This window comes from Alosa pseudoharengus, unplaced genomic scaffold (genome assembly GCF_046254945.1).
Source record: "Alosa pseudoharengus isolate Yale_2024_CS ecotype anadromous, Long Island Sound unplaced genomic scaffold, YU_APseudo_1.1 YU_APseudo_1.1_scf_22, whole genome shotgun sequence".
Lineage (NCBI taxonomy): Eukaryota > Metazoa > Chordata > Actinopteri > Clupeiformes > Clupeidae > Alosa > Alosa pseudoharengus.
Window position 1 is genome coordinate 29,643,511 of NW_027468680.1, and position 13,002 is coordinate 29,656,512.

Here is a 13,002-nt window from a genome sequence, read left to right on the forward strand (position 1 = left end):
TCCACCACTGGGAGGGTGGGAATCTAGCAACAGAGCTCCACAACCAAATGAAAAAGGACTTCTAGATGGAATGAGGGACTGTGCAGCAAGAGAGCTTTGACTTTGTCATTATGGCTATGGCAGCACTGATTGTCAAACTTTTGTCTGTGCTATACACTGCTCCACATGTAAACTAGCTTAGTGAAGAGGAACTATCAAAAGGTCAAATGCTTGAGGGAGGGAGATAGGGCAGTGGGGAATATCTGTTCTTTTGTGAGTACGACGGAATCCGCACTTCTGTCTATTGTTCATGTTTGCAAGCACAAATATCACAGCACCTGCACAAAAGATCAAAAGACGTTGTTTAGTCCTCACCCAGGAAGGGAGGCTTCCTTTACAAGAACACAACTCAGCAACAGGTGCCTCCTAGTCTGTCGACTGAGCGTTGCAACCATGCAACTATGCTGATATGTGAATTTTCTGCATGGCAATAAAAGTAGGTTAGTATGTTTTCAGTCTCTGAATCAAAAGCCATTTACCAGATTGAAATGGAACTTTCAACCATGTGTCAACTTTCACCTTGAGGTGAGGTTTTCAGATGATGGAAGATACCATTTTTGCAATAAACATTCATATCATTACAGAATCTTTCACAGTAAACACATGATGATAAAATAGAAGTTTGATGATCATTAATTCCATTAGAATACTTCATGTCATTTGAGAGAAGCGTGTGCTTTTACAAGTGGCCTTGTGGTGCTGGTTTTGGGATCGTTTCCTGTCTTGACGCAGTCTAAGCAAACAGTCACTATGATCCCAGAGAGGAAATTGACCTCCGTTGGTTTCTCTTTAAAGTTGGGAGAGAGAGAAATGTGTGGTATGAACTATGCGGTGCGCACTACACGTGGAATGAAAATGTCTCCCTAAACCCTCGCCGTCATGCCAAGGCCTCATTTCTTCACTGAGGGCTCTTTGTTGGTGCCCTTGAAGCCAAACATTTTAGGGATTGACAGTGATAAGGCATTGACTTCAGACATTTCAGAGATTTAGTCATGTGCTACTGGATTGGACTGAAGTGTGGAACATCTGCAAATGACTCAGCTGACAATGAGTCAGTGTCTGTCTTGAGGGGCTTTGGTTCAAATGTAATGGCATATAAAAATTGAAATGAAATATTGTGAGTGTATCTACTGAATGTGATTCAGTTGAGGAAGGCACAGACACTGGGTCTTTATTTCAAATGTGGCCTATTTTTTATTATTGTTGAGAGGCATACATTACAGTGCAAATGATTCTTTGGCAAACATACAATACAAAATGTCAGATAGGTATCCACTTTGACCACTTACTGGGTAAAGGCATGATCAGACTTACAGAGCAGTGCATTCCATTTGAAGTGGGCAGAGAGGTCTGGTCAAAGGGTAGACAACAAATAATAATAATACAAAAGAAATAATAGAAATAAAACGATGTGTGTGAATGAACAGTGGCAAAAGGGGTATGGAGAAGAGCAGACAGAGAGTGAGCTCCTCTGATATGAGGTGAAGAGAGAACTCCTCTGAAACGGAAGATGTTCAAAGGCAAGTTGGCCCGGAATGTCACGGCTGCAACATGAGGAGATGGTAAACATGACAGCAAAGTGGACTGAGAGGGAGCCGTCTATGGTGGAACAATGATGCGCCTAACGGCTCCATAGACCAGTCAGCCATGGACCCTTGGGTTGATTTTGTTGTTCTTGTTGCCACAGCAGGTCTACAGGATGTTATGCAGTCAGACCATTGTCTGGCCATAGCAAGCAAACACAGATGCTCCCACGTGAGGAAGCCACCGATCTGCCCTCCCACAGCATCCTCTGAGAGACGTCCATGAGAACAGACCCACCGACATCCCACAGAGTAAGGAAAAAAGGACCAAAACGGACTCCGTCACTACACATTCTCACAGTAACAAGAATCACATTTGAAGCCTAGAGGCAGAAAAAGGACAAACGACTGATGGAACCTGTAGAGGAGGTTGGTTTTCAGACTGGGGGCATGGGGCAGCAATTTTGCATCATCTAAAAGAAGGGGACATTTTTGACACACTTCAATTTCTGGGCCTTCATCGTTTCCCATGTCCCATGTTGTGATTATCACAAACAATATCCAACCAGCCAACTGCTCAAAGTTGCACTTTTTGTAATATGTGTTTGAAGTGGTGCTAACAGCTTGTATATGTGCCTTGATCATAAAAAGCCCCTGTGACTTCACCCTAGCATTGTTTGGGGTGACTCACCACTGCGAGCGCCTAAAACAAATGTGAGCCAAGGAGGGGACGGCGGACATCTTGTCTTAATCTACCTCTCTCCCAAGTCCCTCTTTTCGCCTCTCTCTCTCTCTGTCTCTCCTCCATATGGCTTTCATTACACTGGAATAAGGGGGGGGGGTCAAGGAGGTACAGAGTGAGCACAGCACTCAGCAGAGTTACGTCAGCTCTTGCACATCCCGCGCTAAGGCTGCAGACGAGAGCCAGGCGTCTCCACGTTTCGGACGAGTGGCCAGTGACTGTACGAGTGTGACAACTGGGGAAAGAACATAAGAGAGAAGAGAGAGAGAGAGAGAGACAGCTGGACAGAGGTAGCGAGAAGGAGATGGAGAGTGATTAAGTCCTAATAAAACCCTTTTTAAAACCCACCACACCCTGCATAATCTGCCTCTGCAGTCACAAAGTGGCTGAAGACAAAAATCGTTGGGGTGGTGTTGGTGGGAGTGATGGTGGTGGTTTACAGTTGGGGGTTGGGGTGGTAACAGAGGCAGGGTGTGGACATATGATCATGGAAACCACAACAAAGTAGCCCAGCTTTTGATGAGGGATTTGAGGGGACTTTACTCATGAGGTGTCAATGTGTGTCTCTTGTTTGACTCACAGCGGGGAAACAGAGGGGAACCTGAGAAGTGGAGAGGTCAGACTTGTGATGTGGTCAGGTGAGGTACCGAACAGTTGGGTCCTTCAACATTGGGTGTCAGTGTGTTTGTGTGCAGAGAGCAGCCATTTTTTGACCAAGTGGAAAATACTGAACACTTAAAATACTGCATTGGTAGATAAGGGTGAGACAGCCTCGCTAGGGAGAAAAGTAAGCATAAAAACAAAACAAAACCAAACAAAAAAAAGGCAAAAACTTTTTAACTTTGTAGTTAAGTCAGGGTGTCTGCCCATCTGTTCTCTAGTATGCATGACCCATAGAAAATACCTAGAGCACAAGCCACATCTTGCAAGCAGAGGATAGCAAAAAATAAGTTGGAAGTTAAATAGTAAGTCAACTCACAGGGGACATATAACAACTCCTCCAACATGATCTACCAACCCCCCTCTCCAAGTTCAGAAAAAAAAAGAATCTGTTTATGTGAGTTTTTGGGGAGAAAAAAGAGTATGTGTGTGTGAGAGAGAGAAAGAAACACCAGATGTTAGTTAACCATCAGTTGGGAAATTATGCACATTCGGTAATCAGTAGACTTTTTTTGCATTACATTTTTTTTAAAACAGGTATTCACATTATCTTCATATGGAAGCAGATGATACGTAGGGGAAATATACATTTATATGTATAAATTTATATATATATTTGTATGTTCATTATAAGATATGAAGCACCATAAACATTACGTAAAAGGCACATAATGAGAGTGTATATGATGATTTGCATACTGTAGAAAAACAAAAACAACAATATTTTTCAGACTGATGCAAATAACTAAATCATTTCAAGAAAAAGGGTGATTGTGAAGGAGGAGAAAAAAACAATAGCACCAGTTTGTTCGGCATCTCTGACCTGAGAACGCGTTTTAAGAGACGACATGGCCGACGGTGGTCGATCTACTTCCCTTTCCGTGCACACCCCTGGTGCGCTGCCTTCCTCGTGCGCTGGCCTGGTGGGTGGGGTCAGTGCTCTGGGTCACGCCCACAGGCCCTTGGGGTCCCTGTTTTCTTTTTAAGGCCAAGAGGGAGGAAGGGTGGAGTCCCACATCCATCCTAGACAAGGCAGAGGTCTCTGCCATGACGGCACTTCAGAAAGCCAGTGGACTTGACCATACCCAAGTAAGGCAATTGGCCTTGGGGGGTTGGGGGTACTGACAATAAAAGTAAATATCCGACATAAAAAAAAAAACATCTGAAGTTAAAAAATAAAACAAAAACAAAACAAAAACTAGGCAACTGGATGCTGATGGTCAGCACGTACTGCCAAGACTCTTAGTCCATGTCTTTTTTCTCTCCGCTGGGATGCGTGTGGGGCGCGGGGGTCCTGAGGTTATGTGTGGCGCTCGCCACCACGGCTCGAGGGCTGGTTCAGGCACACGGGGCAGCAGGCTCCTTTCAGTGTCACAGGCTTCTGGCAGTCCACTGGGGGGCACCTCTCCACAAAACACGTCACCTGGGCATCCTGAGGGGAGGGAGGGAGAGAGAGAGAGAGAGAGAGAGAGAGGGAGAGAGAGAGAGAGAGATAGTAGAGGGAGAGAGAGAGAGAGAGAGAGAGAGAGAGAGAGAGATTTCCTCACTTAGACTCGGTAGTATTATATGGAATATGACGCGAGCAGTTCAACACTTCCAAAGAAAGCTCTTTCATTTTCAGTTGAAGCCCGTGAGCAAAACCATGACTACAGAGCTAGAACAGCCAAAATGATGTCATTTCCCAAACACTGTCTGTGAGCCTCCCCTTCACTTAGAATAACAAGTCTGACTACATGCCTGATCCATCAGCTGACCAAGGTACAAAATAAAAAACAGAATCAATTCAGTCTGTTGCAGTTCACAGAAACTGGGACACATTTTTGTAGTTGTGTTGGGCAGTTGTCGTAAAGGAAATCACTATGATGAAACTGTAGCTGGGAGTCCCGTATCTTGCCATTGAGAAAACCCTTGTAAAGCCAGCATAATGCTGCTGCATTGTGCTTTTAGACAGCATGCCACAGCACGCCCTGGTAGCAGAGGTGTGATGTTTAACACAGCATCAATCACCTATAATGGCATATTCCAAATGGAGCTCAGATATGTCCAAATCAGAACACTGCATTATAATGCGTCTTAAAGGTGCTATAAGTGATTTTGGGCAGCGTCACTTCTGTTGATGTTTAAACAAAACAGAGAGCTAGCTAGCTACATCCTCCCCTTGCCTCCCATGCAATTGAAACCCTCCTAAACGCGCATCTTGTTGGTTATTGGCTGGAACACTGTTTGTTATGCTTCGTGGCGCAGGTTGCACAAGTTTGTTTTTGTTGCTGTTTGCGGAGCCTGGGCTGTCTACCGAGACTGCGTTTTTTTTATGGTGTGTTCAGGGGACAGGCAGCTAGCGGATAGTGAGGAGATGTTTGCTGTATGTGACAAAAAATGTGTAAAAAAAACGTGTGACATCGCTTAGAGCGCCTATAAAATTGGCATTTAATTTGACATTTGATATTATTTTATCATTTAATTTGACACTGGCAACACCTAACAGATATTATACAGAATGGTGAGGCAGAATAATGCTCCAACATCCCTGCCTTGAACAGGCTGTAAATAGGGCTAATGTCTACGCTAACTACAGGTGAATTCCCACAGCACTGGTGTTGGTGTAGGGTGAAGCTGGTGACCGAATATCCCCGCTCTCTCAGGCCAAAAGGCGGTCAGTGACACGGGGCAACCAGGCATGCCAGGAAAGCACGGAGCGTGTGCCAGGTGGGCAGCAGTCACGGCTTGACACGCAGCGGGCACGCTGCCCACCGGGGCCCCTGTGCGGCCCCACAGAAACACGATCGCTCCACCGAGAGCCTTTATCAGCGCGGCCATAGGGGAAGGCCAGCTTTGTGGATCCGGCCCGGCTGCAGGGACAACAATGGGCCAAGCTGGAGCCGCCATCAGATAAGCCCCTGCTGAAAACATGCACCACTGTCCCCTGTGCTGTTCTACAGAGCAGGCCTGCAGTCTCAAACACATCCTAACCTGTCAAACACAAACAACTGCACATTGTATGCTAGTAGTTCTCCTGCCCTGTTCAAGGGCCTTTTTTAAAATCTCTTGACCATTCCCTTATGTATACTGTAATGCAGTGTTTCCCAAACTTTTTTTCTGGGGACCCACTTTTTAAAAATGACAGACCATCGCGACCCATTTCACCACCAATATTGTTTCTCCAACTTTTCTATGCCTTCCCCAACCATACATTGCTATAGCCTAGGATCTAGATAAATAGATCCTGCTTTGAACACGGTTGTGTTGCATTTTGAGCACCATCAGCGTGAAAAGTTGGAAATGACTACTGAAAAGATTGGGGAAATTCTCGGATGTTGCGCAGTCGTCATTCATCAGCATAGTAAGCTGTTCCTGTATTTCTAAAAAAATGTTGTAGGCTACTTTGCGTTGCAGACAAATGGGTCCATAACACTGTGGATGTCAATATAGTAGATATCCATGCTCTGGCACCCCCTCTGCGATGCGTTCGTCCCCCAGTGAATGCGCCAGTTTCATGAGCTTTTATGACAAAACCGTGACTGTGGTAGTTAACAAACTACATCCTAATAGAAAACTGTTAGCTTTCCTGGTATCAAATGACAAATGGTATCAGTTAGGCCTATAACACAACATCAATTGTGCTGGCGACCCAAATAAAATCTCCTGCGACCCACCTGTGGGTTGCGACCCAGACTTTGGGAAACACTGCTGTAATGTATGATTTATTGAACGTGCTTCCACACTTATAGCCCAAATCATGAGCTTAAGTTGTACTGGTCTGATTACTGTGAAGGGACGTACTTTGCATTCGCATGTGGTGCAGGGGTCCCTCTTCCAGCGCGCTCCATCTCGCCGCTCCATGCCCTCCGAATCAGTGCAGTCTGTCTTACTCAGGCGCGCTTCAAGTCTTTTAATCTGTCAGGGGAGAGGAGAGGAGAGGAGAGGAGAACAGCCGAGAGAGAGGACACACAAACGAACATGTTTAAGCCAGTATATTGACCCATGATGTCTGCTAGAGATTTACCTGTGCTGCTATGAACTATGAAAGTTGGCTGGCTGATCGAATACACATACACTGCCGTTCAAAGGTTTGGGGTCACTTAGAAATTTCCATTCCACTCCATTCTAGACCGAATGCCAGTTGAGATCAGTTGCATTGTTTTTTTTAATCAGGGCAGCAGGTTTCAGGTTACATTATGTGCTTACATAATTGCAAAAGGGTTCTCCAATGTTTTCTCAGTTAACCTTTTAAAATGATTTCAGATTAGTAAACGGAATGTGCCTTTAGGACATAGGATGAATGGTTGCTGATAATGGGTATCTGTATACTTATGTAGATATTGCATTAAAGATCAGCCATTTCTTTCTACAACAGTCATTTACAATATTAAAGGTGCTCTAAGCGATGCCACACATTTTTTAGGCTAAAACATTTTATGTCACTTATTGCAAACATCACCTAACCAGCCGCTAGCTGTCTGTGTCCTGAATACACTGTAAAAAAAAACAATCTCTGTGGACAGCCCAGGCTCCAAGAACGGCAACAAAAACAACCTGGGCAAACCTAGCCCATGAAAACATAACAAACTGCTCCACAAATCACAGACGAGATGCGCGTTTAGGAGAGTTTCAATTGCACGGGAGCAGCACGGGAGGGAGGGGGAGGAAGTAGCGAGCTAGCTCTCTGTTTTGTTTGAGCATCGCTTAGAGCACCTTTAATGATGAAAACAAGGACATTTCTAAGTGACTCCAAACTTTTGAACGGTAGTGTACCTGAAATAAATAACTAGCAAGGAAGTGAGGAATGAGGACAGAAATGTCCTGGCATATTCCAGGAGACCTTAGTTAAGCATGCAGGTTGTTGTGTTTCATGTAATAAAATGTGACACTCCATATATTGTGACGAACGCAAACAATTTTGGAGGAATTCTTTTCAGATTGCATTCAACACAAATGTCTGACCTCCTCTACTAAAACCATAAGTAAGTGCTTTCCTGAATAGCTCACATGCCTCTGGTAGAACATGCTTTTTTCCTTGACGACAGGAATCATGCAAGCGTATTCAGCCATGTCGGATTTATTTGACTACCCACTTACAGTAAATATCCCCAAAGCATTGGTGGGTCCCACATTGCTGTGGGCTCTGACTCTGATGCGAAAGCCTTTCCCCTCTAAATCATCTCTGAGCCTGCTGGCTTAATCAGACCCATGCCTCCCTAATGGGGACTCGCCTACGGTGATGTTTGACTCGGTCTAAACCCACAGAACGTGCACGGTGCTATCTGATACCTTGTTTGGATATCCTACTTGACTTTGGGTCAAACAGAGCTGTGGGGAGTTCTGTGACTGCATTCAGTGCTTGGCTCTGTTCATGTCTAAAAGTGGTAGCCTACTGGTCTAGTGGTGGAAGACAAGGCTTTGGGATGCATCTAAATCGGGACATGGTTGCATTTTTTGTATATGCCGATGTCAATATGAATGTTTGTTAATTGTTTCAAGAATTGAATTGAAACAACTAACCTCATAGGCTACACAGAAACAACTTTCTGTGTCTTGTGAAAACGTTGAATATAGAATATTCAGAGGAAAATTATCAAAACAGATGTCGTGGATTAAAAATACTATGTGGTATTCATTTAACAATATAGGGATACAAAATTCTGACTTCATCGAATATGAATGGTATGGAAGTCTATCCAAGTGCTGAAGGATATAATGTAGATCTGGTTTGGCTGTAGTCTGTTCTAGGCCCCCTGACAGACTGAGCAGGATCGCAGGCATGAGTGCAGTTGCATGAGTGTAAGGAGAGTTACTCAGCGAAGATGGGTGGGGGACAAGATTGAATATCAACAAAACAGAACAGAAAAGAGATTAATCCAATGATCTTCACCTGTTTTCGCAAACTTGTGATGGTCTTCTGCATATCCAAGACAAAGTCTTGGAACTCGTTCAGTGAGGGTTCAGTGCTGGCTTTAATGGGGAGGGAGACGTTCACAGGCACAGAGGGGGCTTCCTGTGCGATGCTGCACACACAAAACATTACAGTCTTTACATGCTGATCCACTTCCCACTGATGGCTCATTTTGTGATGGGTAAAAGTAGCCAGATCTATTTCCAGTGTGTGTCAAGGCTGCTTATGACATAACTTAAGGAGCTGGGCTAGCATGCAGTAGCCTGAAAAGTTGTGAGTTCAATACCCGGCATCCACCGTTGCCCTTGAGCAAGGCTGAGATATGCAAGTCGCTCTGGTTAAAAGCATCTGCTAAATGAATACATGTAAATGTAAACTTGAACTTGCTCAGTTCAAATGCTCAGAATGATTATAGGATGATTGTGATTACCTTTCATTGGGGCTGGTGTCCTTGGGACTATCTGAAACAGGTTTGTCCTCTGCAAAGCTGTGTTTTAGTGACCTCCGACCACGGAAGTGGAAAGACAGAGCATTGAACTGACCCTTGGTCCTGCAGTCTGTGGAACCAGAAAGTGCTGTAGTCAGTCATTTGAAGTGCACCTTTTCCACAGTGGAGGATGATGGGAAATATAACCCATTATCAGAAGTACACCTAGAACGTATTGCATTATTTCACACACATACCCACAAACAAGCCTACACACAGAATGACACACACACACACACACACACACACACACACACACACACACACGCACACACACACACACACACACACACACACACACACACACACACACATACAACCACGCACACACACACACACACTTCTTCGGGTTCTTAGGTTCTCGGGCTTGTTTTCGTACATCAGATGCCTAAGGCATCAGGCTTTCCTCACACTTCAAAAGAGTAGACCTAACATCAGTGCTGCACTGACTGACTGACTCCGGTCTGCCCATCATTACTACCACTGCACCCAGATCAGATCCGGCGACAGCAGATAAGATAACACAGCGGCTATTATGTGCTCCACAGGAAATAAGACAGGCTTGTCTGGGCAGGGCTAAGCCATAAAAGTGGTTATATAACCTGAAAGAGGGCTGTCTCCTATAGGGAGATCAAATAAACGTCTACGGTAAGAACAAAATTGTGCTTTTTTCTGAAAAATCACCAAGGATGAAAAGCCTAACAGCTGTAACTAATTTGAAATAATGCATAAGCTCAGCATTTTTGTAATCCTCTGGTCTTTTAGAGAGTGTAAAAAGGGTTCCCTCTCTATCCCTTTATTTCATGCACGCAGGCACCCACACACAGACACAGACCCCCACACACTCACACAGACACAAACCCCCACACACAGACACAGACACAAACCCCCACACACAGACACAGACCCCCACACACTCACAGAGTTTTTCAATTTAGAGGAGCCAAGACTACATTACTGTGAACTCAATCAGTGGTGACCTAGTTCGTCAGGGTGACCTTTCGACGGCCTCTCTACAGGCAGGATATTCCAAGTTTATTAACTTGGCTTCAACCACATTCGTTTACAGTGTGCACACAGACCCAAGGTCAGGGTGTGAAGAAAAGAAAACAGCCATCAACTTTGCACTAGAGAAGTTCTACAGCATGTGCATGACATTGTTGTAATACAATTATGATGTAAAGAAGCAACACTAGATTACACTACTACTGAAAGAACTGACTACACTGACTAAGAATGAAAATAAATACTCCTATAATATCGGGATAAAACTGCTGCCCTCTAGCTTGCTGGCTAATCAACCCCTTTCACTGTGTTTTCCTTTTCAGAGCTGTTCTAGTTTAATATGAACATGCTCTGGGTATCTCCCAAGCCCAGTTATAACATTCTGAAAGGGTAAAACACAATGGCAATCATTATTTCAGTTCCCAAGAGTACAGTTAACACAGAGGATAAATAACGTCTCACAAGATGAGAGATGAGGCCACTATGCGAAACCTGTCAGATGTTCTTATTTATGAACTGCAATCAAAACTAGTAGACAAATCAAACAGTTAAGAACTATGTAGCTCTTAGCTTCATTGCTAAGAGCTACAGGGAAGGGAAAATGCAATTCCCTAATAACAGTCTGTCATCTAATCACTGTTTAATTAAACCCAAGAAGCTGCCTTTCTGTGTTTACTGCCCCCAGCAACAGCCTTGGGATGAAGCCTCCTGCTGACTGCTAGAGTATCTAAGGCCTTGAGGAAGACACAGTTTATTCTGTGACTCTACGGCACACTATTGGGATGAAAGTTTATTGTTTTGTGGAATTGTGTCGGTTTGTGAGATCATCTCTGGCTTGGGTTCACCTTAGTTATCAGGAAGCACAGTCAATTACAGAGGGATTTACCATTCTGACAGGATTTTCCTCGTTTCTAACTGGGATGAAAATCCCTGTGAAAAGTACATGAGGTGTGAAGCTTAAAGAGGCAGAAAGTCCACATCAAAAGCCTCTGAGGTCAAACTTTGGATCCCAGCTCACCCGCATCCTGCTGCGACACCAAGTGGTGTCATCCAACACGGCCAGGTAAGCCGTCGGAGAGGGAGCAGTGGGCCGCTGAGGCAGACCTAGCGTGGCTCATTGGGCGTGGGGGGGCTGGGAGAGGGGGAGTCAGAGGCTAATTATGTGTGATTGACTCCCTTTATCGGTCTGACACACTCACGCCACTACCCTGGTTATTCAGGCAGAAGACATGCGGACAGCCTTTTCACGCAAACAAGTCTAATGCAGAACCTGGGCCAATTCTCCATATCTGATAGAGGCAGAGAGATGTTTTAGTATGATGCTCACTCAGTAATACTGCACTGGAAAGTAAAACACAAACAAATGTCATAAATTAGAGTAAATTCTAAATCTGACTATAGTGCCAGAGACAACCAAATTAGGTGTCAATGTCACTTGTTTCATACTTCACTGATAGCTGATTAGTTGCTGTTGCGTGGCATATGGTATGCACAGTAAGTAAATAAACGTCATCTCTGTTAGACATCTGTGGTCCAGACAGGGGAGGGGAGAAGGGGGGGGGGTCTAATGCGTCATTCAGGCTGATTCTAGGTTTGGGAAAGAAGGGCTCGGAATGTATAACATCAGGCCCTGACCTGAAAACAATGACATTTGATCCTTGCAGATCAGACTAAAATGTGGTCAGAGATTAAACGTGTTGAATGATGCATGTAACAGAGACTTATGAAGAGGGCAAATCCTGCTTATTTTGTGGGTACATCATCATTATATGTGAGTATTTACTATAATTACAACCAGTTGCATCATGTCAGATCTAGTGACTGTGAATTTCACCATATAAATAATGTTTTTCCAATGAGACACAAAATGGCTGACTGAGATATTCGGTGTCTGTCTGTATTCATTTGTGTTTGCACCACACAAACTTAAAAGGGAGCTTTGTCTCAGTCTTTGACACTTTGAAATAATGGAGTGTCTTCAGGTAATCAGACAGTCAGACAAACACAAACAGACAGGCCCCACCTTCACAGCAGTCCTGCCACATACGCAGGTCCATCTTGGGCACGTCATCACAGCTGCCGTAGCCGTGGGGGAACTCGGCCACAGTGAAGACGTCTGGCTGGATGTGTGTGATGTTATCGGCGTTGTCACACAGCACCCGGGTGAGGGAGGCTTGCCGCAGCTGTGTGAGCTGTGCTGGCGTGAAGACTCCTGGGTTCTCATACCAGAACCTAGTTGGACATGATAGCAGGACTTTTTTTTATCTCATGTGCTGTCTTTAGTGCAATGAAAAAAAATCATCACATTGTGTATGGCTTGGCGGTCTTACTAACTGTGAATGAGAAGCGATCATTGGCACCCCTTTCAAATATTATCTATGGGAACAAGGTTACTCTTGTCAAGAATGTCCTTGACTTGAACGTGATGCATGAAATAGCAGAGAGGCTCACCGGTCTCCATCTCTAAGGCGTTTAAACTGGGCGGCTAGCAAACACATGAGGGTGGGGCCCAGTCTGCTTCCAGGGACCAGGTCCTCGGCCATCAGAGCAGGAAACAGGTCAATGTTGAGGGGAGTGCCGTAGAGTCTAGGACAGAAATCACCCCAGAGCGGAAGTAATCAGCAACGCGAATAAACTGGCAGGCATGATACGAGCA

The 13,002-nt window shown here is 44.7% G+C and overlaps 1 protein-coding gene across 5 annotated transcripts in view; it reads right to left on the minus strand.

The window, feature by feature from the left end:
* Nucleotides 1-1,209: 1,209 nt before the first annotated feature.
* pxdn (peroxidasin) overlaps nucleotides 1,210-13,002 on the minus strand; it is a 57,356-nt gene continuing 45,563 nt past the window's right edge. For all 5 annotated transcript variants that reach the window (XM_076299651.1, XM_076299647.1, XM_076299649.1 and 2 more), the window contains 6 exons: nucleotides 12,798-12,932; nucleotides 12,370-12,578; nucleotides 9,285-9,411; nucleotides 8,834-8,966; nucleotides 6,745-6,858; nucleotides 1,210-4,396 (listed from right to left, as the gene is read on the minus strand). In XM_076299651.1, the coding sequence (XP_076155766.1) occupies nucleotides 4,265-4,396; nucleotides 6,745-6,858; nucleotides 8,834-8,966; nucleotides 9,285-9,411; nucleotides 12,370-12,578; nucleotides 12,798-12,932 (850 nt within the window). In that variant the 3' untranslated portion in view covers nucleotides 1,210-4,264. The remainder of the gene's footprint in view (nucleotides 4,397-6,744; nucleotides 6,859-8,833; nucleotides 8,967-9,284; nucleotides 9,412-12,369; nucleotides 12,579-12,797; nucleotides 12,933-13,002) is intronic.